The sequence below is a fragment of the Hordeum vulgare genome, chromosome 1H, assembly GCF_904849725.1.
Source record: "Hordeum vulgare subsp. vulgare chromosome 1H, MorexV3_pseudomolecules_assembly, whole genome shotgun sequence".
Lineage (NCBI taxonomy): Eukaryota > Viridiplantae > Streptophyta > Magnoliopsida > Poales > Poaceae > Hordeum > Hordeum vulgare.
Genome location: NC_058518.1, coordinates 478,614,037 through 478,638,483, shown reverse-complemented (window position 1 = coordinate 478,638,483; position 24,447 = coordinate 478,614,037). Strand labels below are relative to the sequence as shown.

Genomic DNA, 24,447 nt, shown 5'->3' with positions numbered 1-24,447 from the left:
CGGGGAAGCCCATAGGCTTTTGGGGGACACACCAGCCCTTAGTGGGCTGGTGGGACAGCCCCAAGGGAGCCTATGCGCCAAGATAAGAAAATCAAAGGAAAAGAAAAAAAAAGAGGGAAGAAGTGGGAAGGGAGGGGGACTCCTCCCACCAAACCAAGTCCAACTCGGTTTGGGGGGGGGAGTCCTCCCCCCCTTGGCTCGGCCGACCCCTTGGGAGTCCCTTGGACCCCAAGGCAAGGTCCCCCTCCCTCCTCCTATATATATGGGGCTTTTAGGGCAGATTTGAGACGACTTTCTCACGGCTGCCCGACCACATACCTCCATAGTTTTTCCTCTAGATCGTGTTTCTGCGGAGCTCGGGCGGAGCCCTGCTGAGACAAGATCATCACCAACCTCCGGAGCGCCGTCACGCTGCCGGAGAACTCTTCTACCTCTCCGTCTCTCTTGCTGGATCAAGAAGGCCGAGATCATCGTCGAGCTGTACGTGTGCTGAACGCGGAGGTGCCGTCTGTTCGGTACTAGATCGTGGGACTGATCGCGGGATTGTTCGCGGGGCGGATCGAGGGACGTGAGGATGTTCCACTACATCAACCGCATTCTCTAACGCTTCTGCTGTACGATCTACAAGGGTACGTAGATCACTCATCCCCTCTCGTAGATGGACATCACCATGATAGGTCTTCGTGCGCGTAGGAAATTTTTTGTTTCCCATGCGACGTTCCCCAACACATACCCTGCTAGGATAAAGGATTATTCTAAAGCTCCAACTGTGATACGTAGGGGTTACATTAGACCACTTGCACCCTCTTAGGAGATTAGAGTTGAACCAAGTGTTGCTATTATCAAAGATCTCTTAGCCGAAGACATAGATGGGCATGTTATCAAATTCTATGAGGACTCCGCTAGAATTGCTAAACCTCACGCGAAAGAAAAATACGGACCTGTAGTTGGCCTGCCCGTTGTTTCTGTCAAGATAGGAGATCACTGTTACCATGGTTTATGTGATATTGGAGCTAGTGTTAGTGCAATACCCCGTTCTCTATATGATGAAATCAAAGATGAGATTGCACCCGCTGAGTTAGAACCCATTGATGTCACTATTACGCTAGCTAATAGAGACACTATCTGCCCTCTGGGAATTGTGAGAGACGTGGAAGTTCTCAGTGGTAAGACGAAGTATCCTACTGATTTCCTCGTCCTTGGTACTGCACAAGATAGCTTTTGTCCCATCATATTTGGTAGACCCTTTCTCAACACTGTCAATGCCCACATTGATTGCATTAAGCAGACCGTCACATTTAGTTTCGACGGTGTGTCTCATGAATTTAACTTCTCCAAGTTTGGAAGGCAACCCCATGAAAAAGAGTCGTTTGGTAGAGATGAAATCATTGCTCTTGCCTCTATTGTCGTACCTCCTACGGATCCTTTAGAGCAATATCTGCTTGAGCATGAAAATGATATGCATATGGAGGAGAGAGATAAGATAGATAAAATTGTCTTAGAACAATATCCTATTCTCAAGAATAATCTGCCTGTTGAACTGCTTGGGGATCCTCCCCCACCAAAGGGTGATCCTGTGTTCGAGCTTAAACAGTTGCCTGATACTCTTAAGTATGCCTATCTTGATGAGAAGGAGATATATCCTCTATTATTAGTGCTCTCCTCTCAGAGCGCGAAGAGAAGAAGTTAGTAAAAACTCTAAGGAAGCACCGCACTGCTATTGGATATACTCTTGATGATCTTAAGGGTATTAGTCCTACTCTATGTCAACACAAGATTAAAACCAATCCTGACTTTAAACCAGTTGTTGATCATCAAAGGAGATTAAATCCTAAGATGAAAGAGGTCGTTAGAAAAGAAATATTAAAGCTTGTGGAAGCAGGAATCATTTATCCTGTTGCTCATAGTGATTGGGTAAGTCCAGTACATTGCGTACCTAAGAAGGGAGGTATCACCGTCGTTCCTAATGATAAGGATGAACTAATCCCACAAAGGATTATTACCGGCTATAGAATGGTGATAGACTTCCGGAAACTGAACAAGGCAACCAGGAAAGATCATTATCCTTTGTCGTTTATCGACCAAATGCTAGAAAGGCTATCAAAACACACACACTTATGCTTTCTAGACGGTTATTCAGGTTTCTCACAAATACCTGTTGCACAATCTGATCAAGAGAAAACCACTTTCACCTGCCCTTTCGGTACCTTTGACTATAGACGTATGCATTTTGGCTTATGTAACGCACCTGCCACCTTCCAAAGATGTATGATGGCTATATTTTCTGACTTTTGTGAAAAGATCGTCGAGGTTTTCATGGATGACTTCTCCGTTTACGGGTCTTCCTTTGATGATTGCCTCAGCAACCTTGATCGAGTCTTACAGAGATGCAAAGAAACCAACCTCGTCTTGAATTGGGAGAAGTGCCACTTTATGGTTAATGAAGGTATCATCTTAGGACACAAGTTCTCTGAAAGAGGCATTGATGTTGATAAGGCTAAGGTTGATGCAATTGAGAAAATGCGTTGCCCCACAGATATCAGAGGTATACGAAGTTTCTTAGGTCATGTTGGTTTCTATAGAAGGTTCATTAAAGACTTCTCTAAGATTTCTAAGCCTCTTACCAACCTCTTGCAGAAGGATGTTCCTTTTGTTTTTGATGAGGATTGTGAGGAAGCCTTTGAAATACTTAAGAAGGCTTTGATAACCGTACCTATTGTTCAACCACCTGACTGGAACTTGCCCTTTGAAATCATGTGCGACGCTAGTGATTATGCTGTTGGTGTTGTTCTAGGACAAAGAGTTGACAAGAAGTTGAATGTCATTCACTACGCTAGTAAAACTCTAGACAGTGCCCAAAGAAACTATGCCACTACGGAGAAGGAATTTTTAGCAGTCGTGTTTGCATGTGAAAAGTTCAGATCTTACATAGTTGACTCCAAAGTCACTATTCACTCTGATCATGCTGCTATTAAGTACCTCATGGAGAAGAAGGACGCTAAGCCTAGGCTGATCAGATGGGTTCTCCTGCTACAGGAATTAGATTTGCACGTCGTTGACCGAAAGGGTGCTGATAACCCTGTAGCAGATAACTTGTCTAGGCTAGAGAATGTCCTTGATGACCCACTACCTATTGATGACAGCTTTCCTGATGAGCAACTAAATGTCATCCGCACTTCACTTAGTGCACCGTGGTATGCCGATTATGCAAACTATATCGTAGCCAAATACATACCACCCAGTTTCACCTATCAACAAAAGAAGAAATTCTTCTTTGATTTGAGACACTACTTTTGGGATGATCCTCACCTTTATAAGGAAGGAGTAGATGGTGTTATTAGACGTTGTGTGCCTGAACATGAACAGGGACAGATCCTGCATAAGTGTCATTCCGAAGCCTACGGAGGACACCATGCTGGAGATAGAACTGCCCATAAGGTATTGCAATCAGGTTTCTATTGGCCCACTCTCTTCAAGGATGCTCGTAAGTTTGTCTTGTCTTGTGACGAATGCCAAAGGATAGGGAACATCAGTAAGTGTCAAGAGATGCCTACGAACTATTCACTTGTCATTGAACCATTTGATGTCTGGGGCCTTTATTATATGGGACCCTTCCCGAGTTCCAATGGGTACACTCACATCTTAGTTTCTGTGGATTACATTACTAAGTGGGTAGAAGCTATCCCCACTAAAAATGCTGATCACCACACCTCTATTAAGATGCTTAAAGAAGTCATATTCCCAAGATTTGGAGTCCCTAGATACTTGATGACTGATGGCGGTTCACACTTCATTCATGGTGTTTTCCGCAAGATGCTAGCTAAGTATGATGTCAACCATAGAGTTGCATCCCCTTATCTTCCTCAGTCTAGTGGTCAAGTGGAGTTGAGTAATAGGGAGATCAAGTTGATCCTACAAAAGACCGTCAATAGATCTCAAAAGAACTGGTCTAGCAAACTTGACGATGCACTATGGGCTTATAGGACTGCTTATAAGAATCCCATGGGCATGTCACCGTATAACTGGTTTACGGTAAGGCCTGTCATTTACCTGTTGAGCTGGAACACAAAGCTTATTGGGCAATCAAAGTGCTCAACTTTGATTTTAAACCTGCCGATGAGAAGTGGTTGTTTGATATCAGCTCGTTAGATGAATGGAGAGCCCAGGCATATGAGAATGCCAGGTTGTTCAAGGAAAAGGTTAAGAGATGGCACGACAAACGAATACAGAAACGAGAGTTCAACGTAGGTGATTATGTCTTGCTATACAATTCTCGTTTGAGATTCTTTGCAGGCAAGCTTCTCTCTAAATGGGAAGGTCCCTACGTTGTCGACGAAGTATATCGTTCCGGTGCCATCAAAATCAATAACACGGAAGGAAATTTTCCTAGAGTGGTAAATGGGCAAAGAATCAAGCATTACATCTCTGGTACTCCCATAAATGTTGAGACCAATATCATCAATGTCATAACTCCAGAGGAGTACATAAGGGATGTTTATTAGCCTGTTTCAGACCTTGAAAACGAAGATGTATGTCTTTCGGTAAGAAATTGGACTCCGATACTTTTCCAATAGGAAATTTCTTCCGTTTTGGAATTTTTGGAAAATTAGAAAAATAAAAAGCAGTCCGGAGAGCGAACGAGGCGGCCACAAGCCCTGCCACCGCCCCCTACCCCCTTGGTGGCAGAGGGCAAGCTTGTCGGCACCTCGTGTGCCTCCCGGACTCCGTTTTCTTACGGAGGACTCCTTCTGGCCGAGAAAAAAATCAATATATAGTCGCCCGAAGGTTTTGATCTCCGTATCGCGTAGTTTTCCTGTGTTTTCGTTTCGAGCTTGTTTCTGTGACAGATCTAGATCATCATGACTTCCCCAAACGCTCCTAAGGACAAGATCTTCGAGAAGGTCATCAATCCCTACCTCACGGAAGTGCTGAAACACCCTCAATCTATCAAGATGAGCGAGGGCATGTTGCACATCCGTGATGTTGAGAGGCCTAAGAAGACCGGAAGCGTGGAGACGAGGCTCGAAGCAATGGAGCAACAAGTCTTCAAGTGCTAAGGGATGGTGGAGCGTGGACTCAACGCCAACCACACGATGATCATGGAGTTCACTAGCAATCACAAGATGGATGTCATTGATATTGGGAAACACCTCTCCAGGCTCTACGATAGGGTTGACCAACTTCAGGGCCAGATCTATGACCTGCAGAATCAAAATTGTGAGTATGAGTACATATTTAAATCAATAAGGTTGGCTGCAGATTTGAGGATTCCGGCGACTCGTTCATCCTGCCATGATGGAGCACCTATGCCTTGGAAGACCGAGGATCAGACTACTCCAACAACAACACCACCATCACAACCAAAGGAAGACAACTAAGCATTGGTATGGGCAATCCCCTTGGCTTCTGCCAATCTTGGGGGAGTTGCCCTGGTATCGTATCACCTTTATATCTTTTGCTTTTACCTTTGTTGTAGTTCTTTCCTTTTCAGTTTTTATTTCTTTTCTTAGAGGAATAAGTCTTTAGTTTTTAGTTTGAGTCTTTTTCTTTTGTCTCTCCCCCGATGTATTCGAGCTTACGAGCTATATAATAAAGAGTGTCTTAGTCAAGGGATTTGCTTTGTGCCATGATCAAAAGTATGAAAAGAACGATAGCATGAAAGATCATGAGACGATCTTATGGAAAGTGATAACTTCACTTATGACACGTATGATGATTGAAACTTGTTGAGAATAAATCAACATAGACCTCAGTCATTGTTGCAATTAATAAGAAGTAATAAGGAAAGAGAGGTTCACATATAAATATATCATCTTAGACACTTTTTACAATTGTGAGCACTCACCAAACTATTACATGCCTAGGAGTAGATGTTGGACAAGGAAGACAACATCGTGAATTGTGTTTGCTTGGTTCCAAACAATGTTATATGATTAGAGATACCTTAGCATGTGACTATTGCTTCCACCTCATATTAGCCAAAACTCCCGCACCAAGTAGAGATACTACTTGTGCATCCATAAACCTCCAACCCAGTTTTGCCATGAGAGTCCACCATACCTACCTATGGATTGAATAAGAACCTTCAAGTAACTTTTCATCGGTGCAAGCAATAAAAATTGCTCTCTAATATGTATGATCTATTAGTGTGTGGAAAATAAGCTTTGTACGAACCTGTGATGAGGAAGACATAAAAGCGACAAACTGTATAATAAAGTTCTTTATCAGAGAAGGCAATATAAAGTGACGTTCCTCCGCACTAAGAGGACACACATTCAAACCTCAAAAGCGCATGACAACCTGTGCTTCCCTCTGCGAAGGGCCTAGCTTGTACCTTTACTTTTTACCCTTGTAAGAGTCATGGTGATCTTCACCAATTCCTTTTTTCCTTTGTCTTGGCTACCGTCACATGCTTGGGAAAGATCTATATTCATATATCAACTTGTAGTTGAGTACTTATGCTTTATTGTTGTTGATTTTACCCTTGAGGTAAGTGGTTGGGAGGCAGAACTATAAGCCCCTATCTTCCTCTATGTCCAGCTGAAACTTTGACACCATGAGTACCACGTGAGTTGTAACAATTGTGGAAAACGAAAGAGATGATTGAGTATGTGGGTTTGCCTTACAAGATCTTATTTGACTCTTTCCGATGTTGTGATAAATTGCAATTGCTTCAATGACTATGGACTATTGTTGGTTACTTCTCGGTAAGGTTTTTGCTTCATGCTTTGCTTTGTGAAGGAATTGTTACTTTCCCATAAGAATCTTTATGATGTATTGCTGTTCTATGTGTGATTATGATGCCCTCGTGTCCGTATTATGTTTTATCGACACCTTAGTCCCTCAACATGTGGACATGTTTATGGAACTTGGTTTTCGCTTGAGGACAAGCGAGGTCTAAGCTTGGGGGAGTTGATACGGCCATTTTGCATCATGCTTTCATGTTGATATTTATTGCTTTTTGGGCTGTTATATTACTTGCGGTACCATATTTATGTCTTTTCTCTCTTATTTTGCAAGGTTTATTTGAAGAGTGAGAATTCACGAAGCTGGAATTCTGGACTGGAAAAGGAGCAAATCCTAGTCCATTATTCTACACATCTTCAAATGCCCTGAAAAGTTACGTGGATTTTTTCCGGATTATATAAAAAATACTGGGCGAAAGAACTACCGGAGGGGGGCCACCAGGGCTCCACAAGCCCCCACTCCGCTACCACCCCCTGGTGGCGCAGGGCAAGCTTGTGGGCTGCCTGGCGGCCCACTAGCCCCCCTCTTTTGCTATATGAAGGGTTTTGGTCTGGAAAAAATCAATAGAGAGCTTTTTCGTGGTTTCGCCGCTGCCACGAGGCGGAACTTGAGCAGATCCAATCTAGAGCTCCGGCAGGACGATCCTGCCGGGGAAACTTCCCTCCCGGAGGGGGAAATCATCGCCATCGTCATCACCAACACTCCTCTCGTCGGAGGGGAGGCATCTTCATCAGCACCATCTCCTCTCCAATCCCTAGTTCATCTCTTGTAACCAATCTTCGTCTCGCGACTCCGATTGGTACTTGTAAGGTTGCTAGTAGTGTTGATTACTCTTTGTAGTTGATGCTAGTTGGATTACTTGGTGGAAGAGTTTATGTTTAGATCCTTGATGCTATTCATTACACCTCTGATCATGATTATGATTATGTTTTGTGAGTAGTTACTTTTGTTCCTGAGGACATGGGATAACTCATGCTAATAATAGTCATGTCAATTTGATATTCGTTCGATATTTTGATATGTTGTATGTTGTTTTTCCTCTAGTGGTTTTATGTGAACGTCGACTACATAACACTTCACCATATTTGGGCCTAGAGGAAGGCATTGGGGAGTAGTAAGTAGATGATGGGTTGCTGGAGTGACAGAAGCTTAAACCCCAGTCTATGCGTTGCTTCGTGAGGGGCTGATTTGGATCCACTAGTTTAATGATATGGTTAGACTTTGTCTTAATTCTTCTTTTGTAGTTGCGGATGCTTGCGAGAGAGGTTAATCATAAGTGGTATGCTTGTCCAAGTAAGGGCAGTACCCAAGCGCCGGTCCACCCACATATCAAACTATCAAAGTAACAAACGCGAATCATATGAACATGATGAAACTAGCATGACAGAAATTCCCGTGTGTCCTCGGGAGAGTTTTTCCTCCTATAAGACTTTGTCCAGGCTTGTCCCTTGCTATAAAAGGGATTGGGCCACTTGCTGCACCGTTGCTACTACTTGTCACTTGTTACTCTTTGCTTGCTACGTTTCACCTCGCTACACAATCACTTGTTACCGCTACTTTCAGTGCTTGCAGTTATTACCTTGCTGAAATCCATTTATCAGAGCCTTCTGCTCCTCGTTGGGTTCGACACTCTTACTTATCGGAAGGACTACGATTGATCCCCTATACTTGTGGGTCATCATACTGCGACAACAGACCTTCCCCGACAACGGCGCCAGGAAACCTTCTGTCACGGGCTACGCCTATAGGGACTTCCTTGGCAAATATGCAAAGGATTTCCCCGGGGCCTTGGAGCCTTGCGTTGGGGTTCCCTTGAAGAGGAAAGGGTGATGTAGCACAGAGGCGGTAAGTATTTCCCTCAGTTTTGAGAACCAAGGTATCGATCCAGTGGGAGGCGCTCGTCGAATCACAAGTACCTGCACAAACACAAAGAGCTTGCACCCAACGCTATGAAGGGGTTGTCAATCCCTTATATATTTTTTGCAAAGTGAGAACTGAAAGCAAAAAGTAAACAAAGCAAAGTAAAAGCGAAAGTGGAGACGATAGTTGTGAATAGACCTGGGGGCCGTAGTGTTCACTGGTGGCTTCTCTCATGAAAGCAAGTAGACGGTGGGTGAACGAATTACTGTCGAGCAATTGATAGAACCGCGCAAAGTCGTGATGTCATCTATGGCAATGATTATATCTATAGGCATCACGTCCAAAACAAGTAGACCGATACTTTCTGCATCTACTACTATTACTCCACACGTCGACCGCTATCCAGCATGCATCTAGTGTATGAAGTTCATAAGAACAGAGTAACGCCTTAAGCAAGATGACATGATGTAGATGGACAATCTCATATCTACGATAAAAGCCCATCTTGTTACCCTTGATGGAAACAACAGGATGCGTGCCTTGCTGCCCCTTCTATCACTGGGAAAGGTCACCACACGGTATGAACCCAAAACCAAGCACTTCTCCCATTGCAAGAATCATAGATCTAGTTGGCCAAACAAAACCCAAGACTCGGGGAGACTTACAAGGATATCAAATCATGCATATAAGATATCAGCAAAGACTCAAATATAAATCATAGATAATCTGATCACAAATCCACAATTCATCGGATCTCGACAAACACACCGCCAAAGAGGATTACATCGGATAGATCTCCATGAAGATCATGGAGAACTTTGTATTGAAGATCCAAGAGAGAGAAGAAGCCATCTAGCTACTAACTACGGACCCGTAGGTCTGAAGTGGACTACTCACGAGTCATTGGAGAGGCGATGATGTTGATGTAGAAGCCCTCCAACTCCAAAGTCCCCTCCGGCAGGGCACCGGGAAGGGTCTCCAGATGAGATCTCGCAGAAACGGAAGCTTGCAGCGGCGGAAAAGTGTTTCCGTGGATGCCCTCATTTTTTTCTGGATTTTAGGGAATATATAGGCGAAAGAGCTAGGTCAGGGGAGCACCAGGGAGGCCACAAGCCTGGTAGCCGCCGCCCCCCTGATGGCGGCTACACGGCTTGTGGGCCCCCTGTGGCTCTCCTGCCTTGGCCCTCAAGTTCCCCGATCTTCTTCTGTTCTCGAAAAATTTATTTCCGGGATTTTATTCCGTTTGGACTTCGTTCCAAAATCAGATCTGAAAAGAGTCAAAAACACAGAAAAAATAGGAACTGGCACTTGGCACTGTATTAATAAGTTAGTCCCAGAAAAGATATAAAAGGTACATAAAACATCCAAGGTTGACAAGATAATAGCATGAAACCATCAAACATTATAGATACGTTTGAGACGTATCACACTCCCTCACCGATTTTTCGACCGTTGATGATGGTCGTTACTCCTACTTCCCCTAGTGCATAACAAATATCTAGCACAAGGAGAAGGAGGAGAAGTGACCCCACGACAACAGTCGGCATTCTTCTTCTCTCATATATGGTCGATACTCCCTCACCGATTTTTCGACCGTCGATGATGGTCTCTACTCCTACTTCCCCTAGTGCATAACAAATATCTAGCACAAGGAGAAGGAGGAGAAGCGACCCCCACGACAACAGTCAGCATTCTTCTTCGCTCATATATGGTGGACACTCCCTCACCGATTAAACTATTTCTATTAAACACTTACTAAATAAACTATTTCTAATAAACACTTACTAAAAACAGTAAAAAACTACATTATATTTATATTGAAATATAATGTAGCATAAGGAAATAAACTACTTGTGGCTAAAAAGTGAAGCAACTAGAATGCCAAAAAAATCCTGATGGCAAAAGCCAGTACAATCTCCAAGAAAAACACTGATTCCAGGTTGCAGATTTGCAGCAACTTTACTTGTGTTGTAGACAAATCATGCTAAAAATTAAGCAACTAGAATGGAAAAGATCATTACAATCACACACATATGTTCATCCGACTTGTGCTATCTTTGCAAGTAACTTTGTGCAAAAAGTATGAACACCTTGCATCAATCGACTTAATCAGTAGACAATAATTACTAATGTTTCATTGCTAGATATATGTATTAATTCACCCATCCATCCATCCAAGCAACCCATGTCAGGGACACCTGAGCAACACAAGAACCTGATAAACTTTAGGAACTAGTACCTACTTGAGCAACACACGAATGCATATACAAGAAAAATCTACACATGAAAAATCTGTAGATATGTACAAGACATAAAATGTGTGTCACATTTCTATGTGGTGAGCTTTTCATGAGACAGAGCACAAAAAACATCGGTTTTTCATGAAAGTTGGTGTGCGCACGTGGAATGTTGAGATGTACGCGCCATTTTTTTCCTATATTGCTGCCTCATCTACACACTGAAATTACTACATCCTGGTTTATCTCATTAGTCATTCTTGCCCTAACTGCTATTCTGGTTTCTGTCCTAAATGACCAAATAAACAATACATCAAATGCACATTCTGAAACAGAACATTTGGACGGACAGACCCAAACAGAGAGTCCGAGAGACCACAGGGAGCGACCTTCTCATCCCTTCTGCACCATTCTGGTCGTAGGAACATTTGGATTTCTAAATTTTGCATAAAACATTGATGAACTTGAATGACGGGGGGTGGAAGGAGGGAGGAGAGAGGAGGAGGAGGGAGGAGGGAGGAGGAGCACCAGGAGTGACGGCGGCGGCGGACGACGGGCAACGGGAACGGCGGCGGCGGCGGACGACGGGCGACGGGAACGGCGGCGGCGGCGGACGACGGGCGACGGGAACAGCGGCGGCGGCGGACGACGGAGGGTGCGGGGGGAGAGTGAGTTGGAGTGGAGAGGGGAGTAGGAGGGGCGGCCGGTTGGATAAGGTGGAGAAGATATACGTATCAGTAGCGCTGGTTTAAGGAAAGCGCTACTCCTATCCAACTTATCGGTAGCGCTTTACACAAGCGTGTGTTGCTACTAACGCTACCATCTGTGCACCTCGTTGGGCCTCCTTTAACAGTAGCATTGGATATATATCCAGCGCTACTGTTAAGGTTTTAGTAGTAGCGCTTAACCGGATCAACGCTACTGCTAATTAGCAGCAACATTTTATGTCTTCCAGCGCTACTACTCAGGTCCTGCCTATAAGGTTTTGCCTAGTAGTGTTCCCTCCGGCTTCTCTAGAAGGGATTGCCTCTTTGCACCTTCGCAGTATCTTGATGCACTCGTGGTCTCGCCAATCATGCATCACTGACTGAAATATGAAAATATCAATATGATGTGGCATGCTTCCTTTATTCTTTTATGTAAGGTGTATTATTTTTGGTAAAGTGATCAAGGCATATAATTATATACATGTTAGGACGACATTAACCTTGACTAAATCATTGATTAGTGGCGACTAAATTATTTAACTAAAAAAGTAAGAGATGCACAAAATCAGGAGAGAGATACTTTCCTTTTTTTGTAGGGCTAACGACGGAATTACGAGAAATTAGAAGAAATGTACCTTACATTGTGAAATCCTCTATTCTTAAATAGTTGTAATCCACTATCTATTTTTTCTCTTCATGCAAGCATACAACATCATCAAGTCATGCATGTGGTCATAAGTTATATTTTGTGCATTAATCTATTCATACAACCATGTCACCTCATAGTCATGCATGTCAATTAGTTTTATTAATTTTTGTGTGGATATAGATCATGATGCTACACATTTTTATATCATGACCTACATATATTTGTACCTTGGACAATTAAGCAAATAATTTTTTATTTATATACAACATTGTCGCATGTTTCATATGCTTTATTGTTTTTAGAATATAATCCGAGAGCATTCTTGTATTTATTTTTACAACTGTTTTAATTTTTTTAACATTTTTTTATGCATTTGTTTATCATAGTTTCCGCAGCAACGCGGGGGACACCATCTAATTTTATTAAAAATAGATACACCTTATATAAAGAAATGAAGGAAGTATTTGATTAGAGTGCATTGTGCAATCAATATGTCCACTTAGGCCATGTTTGGAACTACCCAAATTATATAATTCGGTTTTTATAATCTATTATGTCTCCAAACAGGACAGATTATATTGCAGTTTATAAAAACTAGATGGCCAGATTATTAAAAACTCATAATCTACTCTACCCCAGCTAAAATCAGATTATGGATTACTAATGACACATTACCCTTGAAAACTTGAAGATAATTACCTACTGCCACCGCCACCGTCCTCCAAACATGTCCACCTAGATTATTACCTTTGTAGCTAAAAAAGAGAGGGCAAACATATCAGTGTACAATATAAAACCTGGATTACAGTTTATATAATCTGGCCTCCAAACATGTTCACATAGATTATTTTTATAAACCAGATTATACAATCTATCTTCATAATCCAGATTATTATAATATATTGTGGTTCCAAACAGGACCTTAATCAGGCACGTAAGTGGCAGGGCCAATCTCTACTACTGGCGAGCCCAATTTGAGCCACTTAATCAGGCACGTACACCGTCATCGGGGCGGCTCGTTTGTGTTCTAGTCGCACCCGCGGTGGTGGCTTTGGTGTGCAGGTAGGTAGTAACATGCAATGTAAGTATCGAATGCATGTGAAATTACCTTGAGCAGAACAGCACCTGCTGGAGGAATGTGCTCGAACATATCGCCGGCCACGAACCGCACCTCACCGTCGGTGGGGGCCTCGGCGATGATGTGGGGGAGATCCAGCACGTTGCACTTGACGTGCGGGAACGCTCCCACAATGGCCTTTGCGATGACGCCGGTGCCGCCACCAACGTCAACCATCGAGCGCACCCCGCGGAAGATGTCGCGTGCGTGGCTGTCCCTCAAGAGCACCTCCACGACGAAGCGGCAATGGGTGTACTTGTATTAATTTGATCATTTGGATGTTATGTAATGAAGATGAGTCAAAAATGATCGTACGATCATCACACTTTTATCAACACATCTAAATTACACTGATGGAAACAATTTACAGTAATATGCAATACACTTCAAGATACATAAATTAGTACATGCGTCTCCGACTCAAACATCAAAACATGCAACTTTGAGCAAATTAAACCCACACAAACTTAATGGACAAATAGGGCATACACGCAGTGCACATACATATATAAACCATAAATTAATATAGATAGTAATCAGGCTATGAAGCTTGCGCATTATTTTCCATGCTTGCATATCAAGTTAGGTATCCAATTAAGGATAGACCTCGATGATGGACCTAATGCCTAGCACTGGTATGATATTGTAGCCACTGAATCCGGCATCCAAGAAGATCTTCTCCCACTCGACCTCCTCTCGTTCGCCTCCCTCGAAAACCATGAGGAAGAGATCGTACAATGCTTGTGCCTCCTCCTTTTCAGTACCCTTGCCCTTTGACATTCCAGAACCAACCACCATGTTTATGATTATCACCTTCCCTCCCGCTTCTTTGGAAGGGATTGCTTCTTTGCACCTTCGCAATATCTTGACACATTCGTCGTCTCGCCAATCGTGCATCACTGACTACAATACATAAGGATCGATATGATGTGGCATAATTAATCAAAGTGCATGTAGTCTTGTGCATTCAATATTTCAACTTAATGCACGGGAAATGTCGAGTGTGCTCTCGATAGTAAAGTGTATATGCATAAGCTTTATGGGTTTGTATCATCTTTTTTTTTTTGAGAAATGTGTTGGTATCATCTTGATACCATATTTGACGTATTTGAGTCAATAAAGCTTCAATTAACAAGGGAACAACACGCAATAATGTAAGTATGGAACACATGTGAAATTACCTTGAGCAGAACAGCATCCGCCGGGGGAATATAATCGAACATGTCACCCGCAATGAATCGCACCTCTCCGTCGGCGGGGGCCTCCGCGACAACGTGGGGGAGGTCCAGGACGCTGCACTCGACTTGCGGGAACGCTGTCGCGATGGCCTTTGCGATGGCGCCCGTGCCGCCACCGACGTCGACCATCGAGCGCATCCCACGGAAGACGTCGCGCGCGCGGCTGTCCCTCAGGAGCACCTCCACGACGAAGCGGCTGTCGTCGGTCATGCCGTCGCCTATCGTCCTGCTCAGAGCGGCGTCCCGCGCGGCCATGTCCCACAAGTCCTCGCCGTGGTGCATCTCGAAGAAGGAGCGCGGCTGCTCGTCGTCCATGAACCACGCGCTCATGCCGGAGAACGGCGCGGTGAGGTTCGGGTCGACCATGAGGGAGACGAGGCGGGACAGCCCCGACGATGTCTCGCCGTCGCTAACAAGGAGGCGGGAGGCCGAAGTGAGCCCGTAGACGACGGCGCCGTCGCACACGGAGTCGTCCGGCTGCTTGTGTTGCACAGAGAAGACACCCGAGACGGTGAGCACGCGCATGAGGCGGCGCAGGCGCGGGAGCCTGGAGGGAGGGAGCGCGATAATGGTGGCCAGCTCGTCGAGCGTGGCGCCGCCGCCGTAGCCGTGGATGGCGCCGGGAATGCCGAGCTCTATGGCGCATTTGAGCGCCATGGACTTGACGAAACCGTAGGCGTGGATGCAGAGCTCGGCGTGGCCTTGGAGCATGTCCTCGGTGCTGATGAGCTTGTAGTCGCCGGTGAGCGCCATGGAGTACTACGTGCAGGGTGCTTCTTCTTAGCTTTTTGCTCTTCGTACTTGTTGGTACATCCCCAGTACTGCTGTCTACTAAATAGTCTCACCAGTCACTACTCATGCGATTGAATCCTTCCCCGATTTTAATATTCATCACGAGAATGTGCAGTTGCATTTTAAGATTGATGGAATCTAGCTCTCCGTCATACTAAAACATAACTGAACAATTGAACGTAGGTGGTGCGGTAAAAGCGATCGGGAGCTAATATAAAATGGTGACATCTTCTCTTCTGAAGAATTCACTCTGACGTGTAAGCAGGCTCTGGTAGAGAAGTGGATGGAGGTAAGGAGGTTGACACCAAGGTTACATTCTCTCTGGATGAAAATCCATAATTTAACCTTTTAGCTGCTCGCTCCGTTTATAAATATAACTCTTTTTAAAAATTTCACTAAAAGACTGCATACGGATGTATATGAACATACTTTAAAGTATAGATTTACTCATTTTACACCATATTTTATCTCTTAATTAAATCTCTAAAAATACTTATATTTAAAAATGAAGAGAGTAGATCAGATTGTTCATGTTGTTTTCTGGTCAGATGTTGGCTCCAAGTTCGGCTTTGTGGGTGATAGCCCCAGGTTTGATTTTGTGAATGTTCTAGTCAACATCGGCATCTGGGGGACGATTCCTTCTCGAAGATGTTGTCTTGGAGCCTTGCATGCTTGGTTAACTCATTTCTCGCTGGTGAATTATGATCACAAAGTTTGCGGTATGATTGTGGTGATACTAACCACAAAACATGTGCAATGTAGATGGCCTTGGGATTTTCTTTATTTGTATTTTATATGCTGATTTATTCAATTTTGAAACTTGGCTTCACTTATTGCTCATTTTTATATGTTATGGTGTTACTACATTCTTCAAGTCAACTTCTCATTCATCAATCAAGATCTGACCTTATTCATCAATTAGAAAAAATGTAATAAAATGAGTATACTGGAGCACGCAAGGACAACAAAAATCTCCAATTCAATCAATCAAGTCATTGCCTCTAGTTTTATCTTTTGCATCTCGACTTTGCGTTCAAGCCTACAGTGAAGGTTTATATGAAATACCACATTAGCACAAATTGCACTACCCTTGTAAGTTTTGAATGACCTCCTGAGCCACCCTTGAAGTATGGGGAACACAAAAAAGTGCAATGGAAGAACCACTAAAGAAACCAAACTTGAGATCATACTTGCCGCCGTTGCTGCCATGTTGTGATAGGTCGAAGCACCGGATGACTACCTGCTAGATCTAGAGCCAGCGTTTGACGCGACAAAAACACCTTATGCACGGCAGGGATGGAGTCGTGAGTCCTTGCTCCGTGTCATATGGCCTCCATCACTCAGATGCCACCACCACCATGGACTTATGACTTATGATAAGCTCTGTGTTAATTTTACTAAATAAAAAAATCAAAATAAATCTTTCTGACTCAAAACAGTGTAAATTTTAAGCTGATTAAATGGCTCAATCTCAAAATATGTGGTGGGTTAACCAACAACACAAATAATAAACTAGAGGAACTCCTCGAAATATGTGGGCGCCTAATAAACTAAGAAGAAGGGAGTAATCTCACAAAAAATGTGCCTTAAAAAGGTAAATCCAAAATAGATTTGGTTGTTGACTGCCTTTGACATGCTAAATATGCGTCCTGGGAAGAACACACAACGGCTCACCATCACGTTTCCCACATGGTTTCTAAAAGAAATCGAAAGCTCTCCAAAGTGTGCCAAGACATAAAAATGCTTCCAAGCATTGAGTAACAAAATAGATGAGCTAGCCGCTGCAACCTGCAAACAATTTAATCACATCAGCAAATTACGCTTCGACCTCGTGCTCCACGTGAAGGGTACTATATATGGTTATGTCGACGTAAGCACCGTATGTATAGAGATTAGGCAGGACTCTCTTTCCAGATATTTGGCCAATATAATACAGACATCGACGCCATCTAGGATATCGACTATGACGTAGCTAGTGTATGGTTTATCAAATAACTGAACAAACCAAACAAAATAAGCATTCGCCTTTTCTTTCTTTTTCTTTTCTTTTATGAGGCGCGAGTCATTTCCTTTTCACCATGATATATCATTGTCCAAATCTCAATCAATGTATGATTAACATTGAAAATAATTCATTTTCTTTCGGTGGCATGTTTTGTCATGTTCAAGGTTTTAAATTGTCGGCTATTGGGTTTAGCGTCTGGCTTTTTCATTGAGCTATTTGGGGCTATAGCTGGGCTATTTGAGGCTATAGCGGGCTATAACGGCAAAATAGCCGAAACAACAATAGCGGCAGCTGTAGCTGATAATAGCCGACAATTTAAAATCGTACTCATGTTCCATGGCACTAGGTTGCATAGTTTGTCATACCGTTAGAGTTGGAGTTGCATTGTCGCCGGCACATGTGCTTGATTGCTTGGATTGGAGCCTCATGTTCCATGGCACTAGGTTGCATAGTTTGTCATGCCGTTTGCGATGAAGCTGAAATCACTTGCTTGACGAGTAATGATGATGACGACCCAAATGTACAGCCTCGACGATTTCATCTTCATAGTGGGAGTGGGTGTGTGTGATGTATCTCGTGTGTGCCTGATTGACAGGTTGTAATGGTTTTTATGTGCTTTACTATTAATTAACATGGCAACTCTCCTCTTCTTAATTAACATGACAAACTCTTTCCAATAACTTGACACGCCAAAAAAACTTTACTACTAAAGGAAGTCTGTGGTCGTGATGGTTGGTCATATGGTATGTTCACCTCTCTCACACACCCTTAGAGGATTGCCATGCTGTGACAATGTCAGTTAATTAATGAGAAAACTTGTCATATGTTCAGGGTTTGCCATGTTGTGCGTGGAGAGAATTACCATTCCATAAATATTAGAACATGGAAGATGCTGCAATAGAGGAAATTGCGCTGACATAGATGGGAGAGTTGTCTATATGTTTAGAAATAGCCGGCTATAATCTAGAAGTTTGACCCAAGATCACGGATTGCCATGCTGGAATTGTCATGCTATAGTATAGAGAAATGCCATGGTATAGACAATAAATATATTCAAGAATTGCCATGCTAGCATAAGAGGGTTGACATGTTATGGCAAAAAGATTTGCCATGGTATAATGAAGAAAGTTGTCAGGCATGTCCAGGAATTGACATGCCACACGCAGGAAAAAAAATGTCATGCTATGCAGAGAAGTTACCACACATGTGTTCAGTAATTGTCATGCTGCATGAGAGGAGAATGTCATGTTACCCATGGAAGTTGCCATGCTCCAGACAAAATTGTCACTTGTTCAAAGTTTCCATCTATATACGCAAGAAAAAGTTGCCATCCGAATGAGATTTGAAAGAAGCAAGGAAAGAAAGTGGACTTCACGGGTACAGGTTTCGTTCGCTTAAAAAAAAGTAAGTGAACGTTAACGTAATTTGCCCAGTAGGATGGATGGAGCAAACAATGCTCCCACGAGCATTGTCATGTTGTCACAACATTAAGATTCGTGCGCAAGATCGAACGAACCATAGAGCAATCATGCCAGAAACCGTTTGCGAATGTTCACTCGTTATCACATGATTTACGTAAAAGAAATACATTATAGGAGTCAAAATAACGAATATTGCTTTTGGCTTCCGAGCTCACTGGAGGCCTTTAAATTCAAACTTTAAATTCAGTGAAAATTTGTATTTTAATGTTTCAACAAATTCTGAAAAAAAAATACATAGATAAATGAAGGTATAATAGACAAGTGTGTAAATTTTCAGAACAAAATACGTTAAAATGAGGGCTGTGCAAAAAAGACAAATCTGAGGCTGTTTAACACATGTTACTATTCATCATTTCAGACCATGAATTTGTCTTTTTTGTACAGATCACGTTTTAAAGTATTTTGACCTGAAATTTTACACACATGTCGGTTACATCCTTACATACATGCATATTTGTTTCAGAATTTTTTGAACCATAAATATTTAAATTTGAATTTTTTAAAAATAAAGGCCTCCATGGCTCCCGGAAGCCAAAACGCCATTCTCTCAAAATAAAACGTATCTCTTGCAACGATCTTGTTTGTCCTGGGATAAAATCACCATATCTAGGATTATCACCTGGCTCAACATTTCTAGGAGGGATAGCATCGATCCTTCCACTTTATTAATATCTCCATAGTTTCCATCGGCCCAATCATAGATAGAAAATGTATCACCCAACCTATTGTCAAGGTCTGAATTTTCGTTCGCACGCACGGGAAGCACGCAAGCACGTAATCGTCAAATGTCTCATGGATAGACCTCGATGATCGACCGGAACCCTAGAACCGGTATAATCTTGTAGTCGCTAAAACCAGCTTCTAGGAAGATCTTGCTCCACTCTTGCTCATCTCGCTCAATGCCGTCGATAAACATGATGTACAGATCGAGCAAGGCATGCACCTCCCCGTGCTTCTTGTCTGCTCCGACCACTATATCGACGATTATCACCTTTCCTCCTGCCTCTCTTGGAGGGATGGCTTTCCTGCAAGTCTTCAGTATTTTGACACACTTCTCGTCGTCCCAGTCATGAAGAACCGACTGAAGACAACAAACATGCATGATGGAGATATAACGTTGAACATTGACAAGATGCTTAATTAGTCTGATGTGGATGTTTCTTGACCAAGGTCCAAGCAGAAGCAGCATGTACGTACGTACCTTGAGGAAGACGGCGTCTGCCGGTGGAACGCTCTGGAACATGTCGCCGGCGACGTACTTGACGCCGGTGCCGGTCGGCGCCTTGCTGACGACGTGCTCAAGCTCCAACACGCTGCACTCCACGTGCGGGAACGCCTCCGAGATGACTTGGGCCGCCGCGCCTAGGCCTCCGCCGACGTCCACCAGGGAGCTTATCCCACGGAAAACGTCGCCGCTCTCCCTGACGGCGATGTCCACGATGAAGCGGCTGTCGGAGACCATGGCGCTGTTGATCAGCGTGTCCAATGCCACGTCGTGCTCGGACATCTCCCACAACGCCTCGCCGTGCGCCTCCTCGAAGAAGCAGGGGTCCGGCAGTGCGTGCTGGAACCACGCGCCGATCCCAAGGAAAGGGGTGACGAGGACGGGGCTGAGCACGAAAGCCATGATGGAAGCCGAGTTCTGCGAGCCGACGAGGAGGCGTGACACCGGCGTAAGAGTGTACAAGGGATCGACGACGGCGCCGTTGCCGTTGCTCACGGAGTAGTCAGCCGGGACGACGTCCTGCTGCTGAACGCTGAAGACGCCCGAGACGGTGAGCGTGCGCATGAGGCGGCGCAGGCAGGGGATCTTGGAGGGGTGCACCATGACCCTGGCGACTATCTGGGGGAGGGTGGCGGCGCCGCCGTGGTGGTGGATGGCGTCAGCGAGGCGGAGGTCCAGAGCCGACTTGAGCGCCATGGACTTGATGTAGGAGAATGTGGTTCTCCAGAGCTCGTGCTCGGCGCCCAGCATGGCCTGGTCATCGGTGCTCTGCCCCGGCAGCGCCATGATCGATGCAGTGTGCTTGTGCTGCTTCAGTTTGCGTTGGCACTTGGCAGACAGTATATGTACAACCATACGTTGCCACAATATGCTATAGACACTGCTTAAATAATTTCTATCCAGAAACTCGAAATCTAATTAAGACAAGGACAAGAGAGGCCCTGGACGGAGTTTCAAATAAAGGTTCTGGTGGAGTCAATGGCTTGTGAAAAATGACCGGTCTACTCACTAAGACACAGACGGTTATGCAGAAGGGAAACGTTTCTGGCCGGTGCGCCAGCCGAACCGTTCGGCCGGTCGCACGCGACCGCGCGCGCCCGTTGACTCGGCATGCAACATTTTTTCGTTTAAATTGTTGCAACCAGCGTCATATTTGTTGCAAGCGTTATTTTTTTTTGCTACATTTCACTAACAGAATAAAGCCAGTTGCCGACGGCCTAATCTATGCCGACGGCCCCCGTAGGCATATGTGACCCTATGCCGACGGCCTGCGACAACCGTCGGCGTACAAAACACCGTCGGTGTACCTTCACCTACGCCGACGGCCACCGTCGGCGTATAAAGGCCGTTGGCATAGATCTCTTTATGCCGACGGCGGCCGTAGGCATAGCAGACCCGTCGGTGTATCCGCGGGCCCGACTACTCGACGGCCAACGACCGTTTGACGCCGTGAAAGATATGCCGACGGCCCTAACGGACACCGTCGGCATAGCTCTGATGCTCCACGCCATCGATCCGCGGTTCATACTACGTCATCAATCCGAGGAAGCAACAGGCCTCGGGCATACCAATTTTGACTACGCCGACGGTTTAAACGTCGGCATACATATATATATTTTTATTTCGATATGCCGACGGTTTAACTGTCGGCATACCTATATATATTTTTTTATTTTGGTATGCCGACGGTGTAACCGTCGGCGTAGGTCCTTTTTTTTAAATCTTTTCCCTATATTTCTTTATTTTGATTAACCATCGCGTACATTCAGTTTTTTAAAAAACTTGTCCCTATGTCGAGGTTATATATAGTCCATGCTATAAAACCCGATCAAACCCCGTCCCGCGGAAGTGAAAGGGTTAGATCCGGCGGTCGACTATATAAGGATTAGACGGGACGGGGTACATGGGGAGGGGGGGGTAGCAATGCCGCCAGGTGCTGCGGTGGGCGCCCTCCTACGCTCGTGGAAGTGTAGTCGCAGACGCAAGCACCCGAAACTCGGCTCCGGGGTGTGCCCCCCTCACGGGCGTCACTTCCGTCGTGTCACGGAGGGAGGAAACGGCCACGTCGGGCCAACATGGAGGGAATCTTGGGGTGGGTTGGGCGGGGACCGTGTTCGGGGGTGTAGCTATGGGCTGAGCTATGGCAAACCGATGAAAAGATCCACCGGTCAAACCCCGTCCGGTGAAAGTCAAAGGGCTAGATCCGATGGTCGACTATGTCAGGGTTAGACGGGACGGGGTACATGGGGGGTAGCAATGCCGCCAGGTGTTGCGGTAGGCCCTCCTAAGCTTGTTGAAGCATGGTCACAGGTGCAAGCACCCGACAATCGGCTCTGGGGTGTGCCCCCCTCACGGGCATCGCTGCCGCCGTGCCACGGAGGGGGTAAACTGCCACGTCGGGCCGACACGGAGGGAATATTGGGGTGGGTTGGGCGGGGACCGTGTTTGGGGGTGTAGCTATGGGCTGGGCTATGGTAAACCGGTGAAAATTTCCACGGTCAAACCCCGTTCGACGGAAGTCAAAGGGCTAGATCCGGCGGTCGACTATGTCAGGGTTAGACGGGACGGGGTACATGGGGGGGGTAGCAATGCCACCAGGTGTTACGGTGGGCCCCTCCTACGCTTGTGGAAGTGTGGTCGCACGCGCAAGCAACCGACACTCGGCTCCGGGGTGTGCCCCCCTCACGGGCGTCGCTGCCGCCATGTCACGGAGGGAGGAAACGGCCATGTCGGGCCGACATGGAGGGAATCTTGTGGTGGGTTGGGCGGGGACCGTGTTCGGGGGTGTAGCTATGGGCTGGGCTATGGCAAACCGGTGAAAAGATACATCGGTCAAAACCCGTCAGCGAAAGTCAAAGGGCTAGATCCGACGGTCGACTTTGTCAGGGTTAGACAGGACGGGTACATGGGGGGGGGGGGTAGCAATGCAGCCAGGTGTAGAGGTGGCCCCTCCTACGCTTGTTGATGCGTGGTCGCAAGGGCAAGCACCCGACACTCGACTCCGGGGTGTGCCGCCTCCCGGGCATCGCTGCCGCCGTGTCACGGAGGGAGGGAACGACCACGTCGGGCCGACATGGAGGGAATCTTGGGGTGGGTTCGGCGGGGACCGTGTTCGGGGGTGTAGCTATGGGCTGGGCATGGCAAATCGGTGAAAATTTCCACCGGTCAAACCCCGTTCGGTGGAAGTCAAAGGGCTAGATCCGGCGGTTGACTGTGTCAGGGTCAGATAGGACGTGGTACATGAGGGGTAGCAATGCCTCCAGGTGTTGCGGTGGGCGCCCTCCTATACTTGTGGAAGCGTGGTCGCACGCGCAAGCACCCGACACTCGGCATCGGGGTGTGCCGCCCTTGCGGGCGTTGCTCCCGCCGTATCACGGAGGGAGGAAACGGCCACGTCGGGCCAACATGGAGGGAATCTTGGGGTGGGTTGGGCGGGGACCGTGTTCGGGGTTGTAGCTATGGGCTGGGCTATGGCAAACCGGTGAAAAGATCCACCGGTCAAACCCCGTCCGGTGAAAGTCAAAGGGCTAGATCCGATGGTCGACTATGTCAGGGTTAGACTGGACGGGGTACATGGGGGGTAGCAATGCCGCCAGGTGTTGCGGTAGGCCCTCCTACGCTAGTTGAAGCATGGTCACAGGTGCAAGCACCCGACACTCGGCTCTGGGGTGTGCCCCCCTCACGGGCATCGCTGCCGCCGTGCCACGGAGGGGGTAAACTGCCACGTCGGGCCGACACGGAGGGAATATTGGGGTGGGTTGGGCGGGGACCGTGTTTGGGGATGTAGCTATGGGCTGGGCTATGGTGAACCGGTGAAAATTTCCACGGTCAAACCCCGTTCGACGGAAGTCAAAGGGCTAGATCCGGCGGTCGACTATGTCAGGGTTAGACGGGACGGGGTACATGGGGGGGGGTAGCAATGCCACCAGGTGTTACGGTGGGCCCCTCCTACGCTTGTGGAAGTGTGGTCGCAGGCGCAAGCAACCGACACTCGGCTCCGGGGTGTGCCCCCCTCACGGGCGTCGCTGCCGCCATGTCACGGAGGGAGGAAACGGCCACGTCGGGCCAACATGGAGGGAATCTTGTGGTGGGTTGGGCGGGGACCATGTTCGGGGGTGTAACTATGGGCTGGGCTATGGCAAACCGGTGAAAAGATACATCGGTCAAAACCCGTCAGCGAAAGTCAAAGGGCTAGATCCGACGGTCGACTTTGTCAGGGTTAGACAGGACGGGTACATGGGGGGGGGTAGCAATGCAGCCAGGTGTAGAGGTGGGCCCTCCTACGCTTGTTGATGCGTGGTCGCAAGGGCAAGCACCCGACACTCGACTCCGGGGTGTGCCGCCTCCCGGGCATCGCTGCCGCCGTGTCACGGAGGGAGGGAACGACCA

At 46.1% G+C, this 24,447-nt stretch overlaps 2 protein-coding genes and 1 pseudogene across 2 annotated transcripts; all 3 read right to left on the bottom strand.

Moving 5' to 3' along the window:
- The window catches only part of LOC123416313, a 31,368-nt pseudogene extending 17,790 nt beyond the window's left edge, over window positions 1–13,578 (bottom strand).
- An 84-nt stretch (window positions 13,579–13,662) lies between these two features.
- Window positions 13,663–15,401, bottom strand: LOC123416297 (acetylserotonin O-methyltransferase 1-like). The gene is made up of 2 exons (XM_045106789.1): window positions 14,499–15,401; window positions 13,663–14,220 (listed from the first exon to the last, which is right to left on the bottom strand). Exons 1-2 carry the CDS (start codon window positions 15,306–15,308, stop codon window positions 13,912–13,914), a joined length of 1,119 nt encoding a protein of 372 aa, XP_044962724.1. The 5' UTR covers window positions 15,309–15,401; the 3' UTR covers window positions 13,663–13,911.
- Window positions 15,402–19,463: 4,062 nt separating this feature from the next.
- Window positions 19,464–20,973, bottom strand: LOC123416281 (O-methyltransferase ZRP4-like). Its single transcript, XM_045106788.1, has 2 exons — window positions 20,035–20,973; window positions 19,464–19,914 (listed from the first exon to the last, which is right to left on the bottom strand). Exons 1-2 carry the CDS (start codon window positions 20,911–20,913, stop codon window positions 19,624–19,626), a joined length of 1,170 nt encoding a protein of 389 aa, XP_044962723.1. The 5' UTR covers window positions 20,914–20,973; the 3' UTR covers window positions 19,464–19,623.
- Between the last annotated feature and the right edge of the window lie 3,474 nt (window positions 20,974–24,447).

What these genes read in the sequence shown, in the direction of transcription:
- LOC123416281 (XM_045106788.1), bottom strand. Translation starts at nt 20,913, where the DNA reads ATGGTTGTACATATACTGTCTGCCAAGTGCCAACGCAAACTGAAGCAG. An exon ending in CAGACGCCGTCTTCCTCAAG is followed by an intron (nt 19,915 to 20,034) that starts GTACGTACGTAC and finishes TGTTGTCTTCAG; the next exon opens with TCGGTTCTTCATGACTGGGA.
- LOC123416297 (XM_045106789.1), bottom strand. Translation starts at nt 15,308, where the DNA reads ATGGCGCTCACCGGCGACTACAAGCTCATCAGCACCGAGGACATGCTC. An exon ending in CGGATGCTGTTCTGCTCAAG is followed by an intron (nt 14,221 to 14,498) that starts GTAATTTCACAT and finishes TATGTATTGTAG; the next exon opens with TCAGTGATGCACGATTGGCG.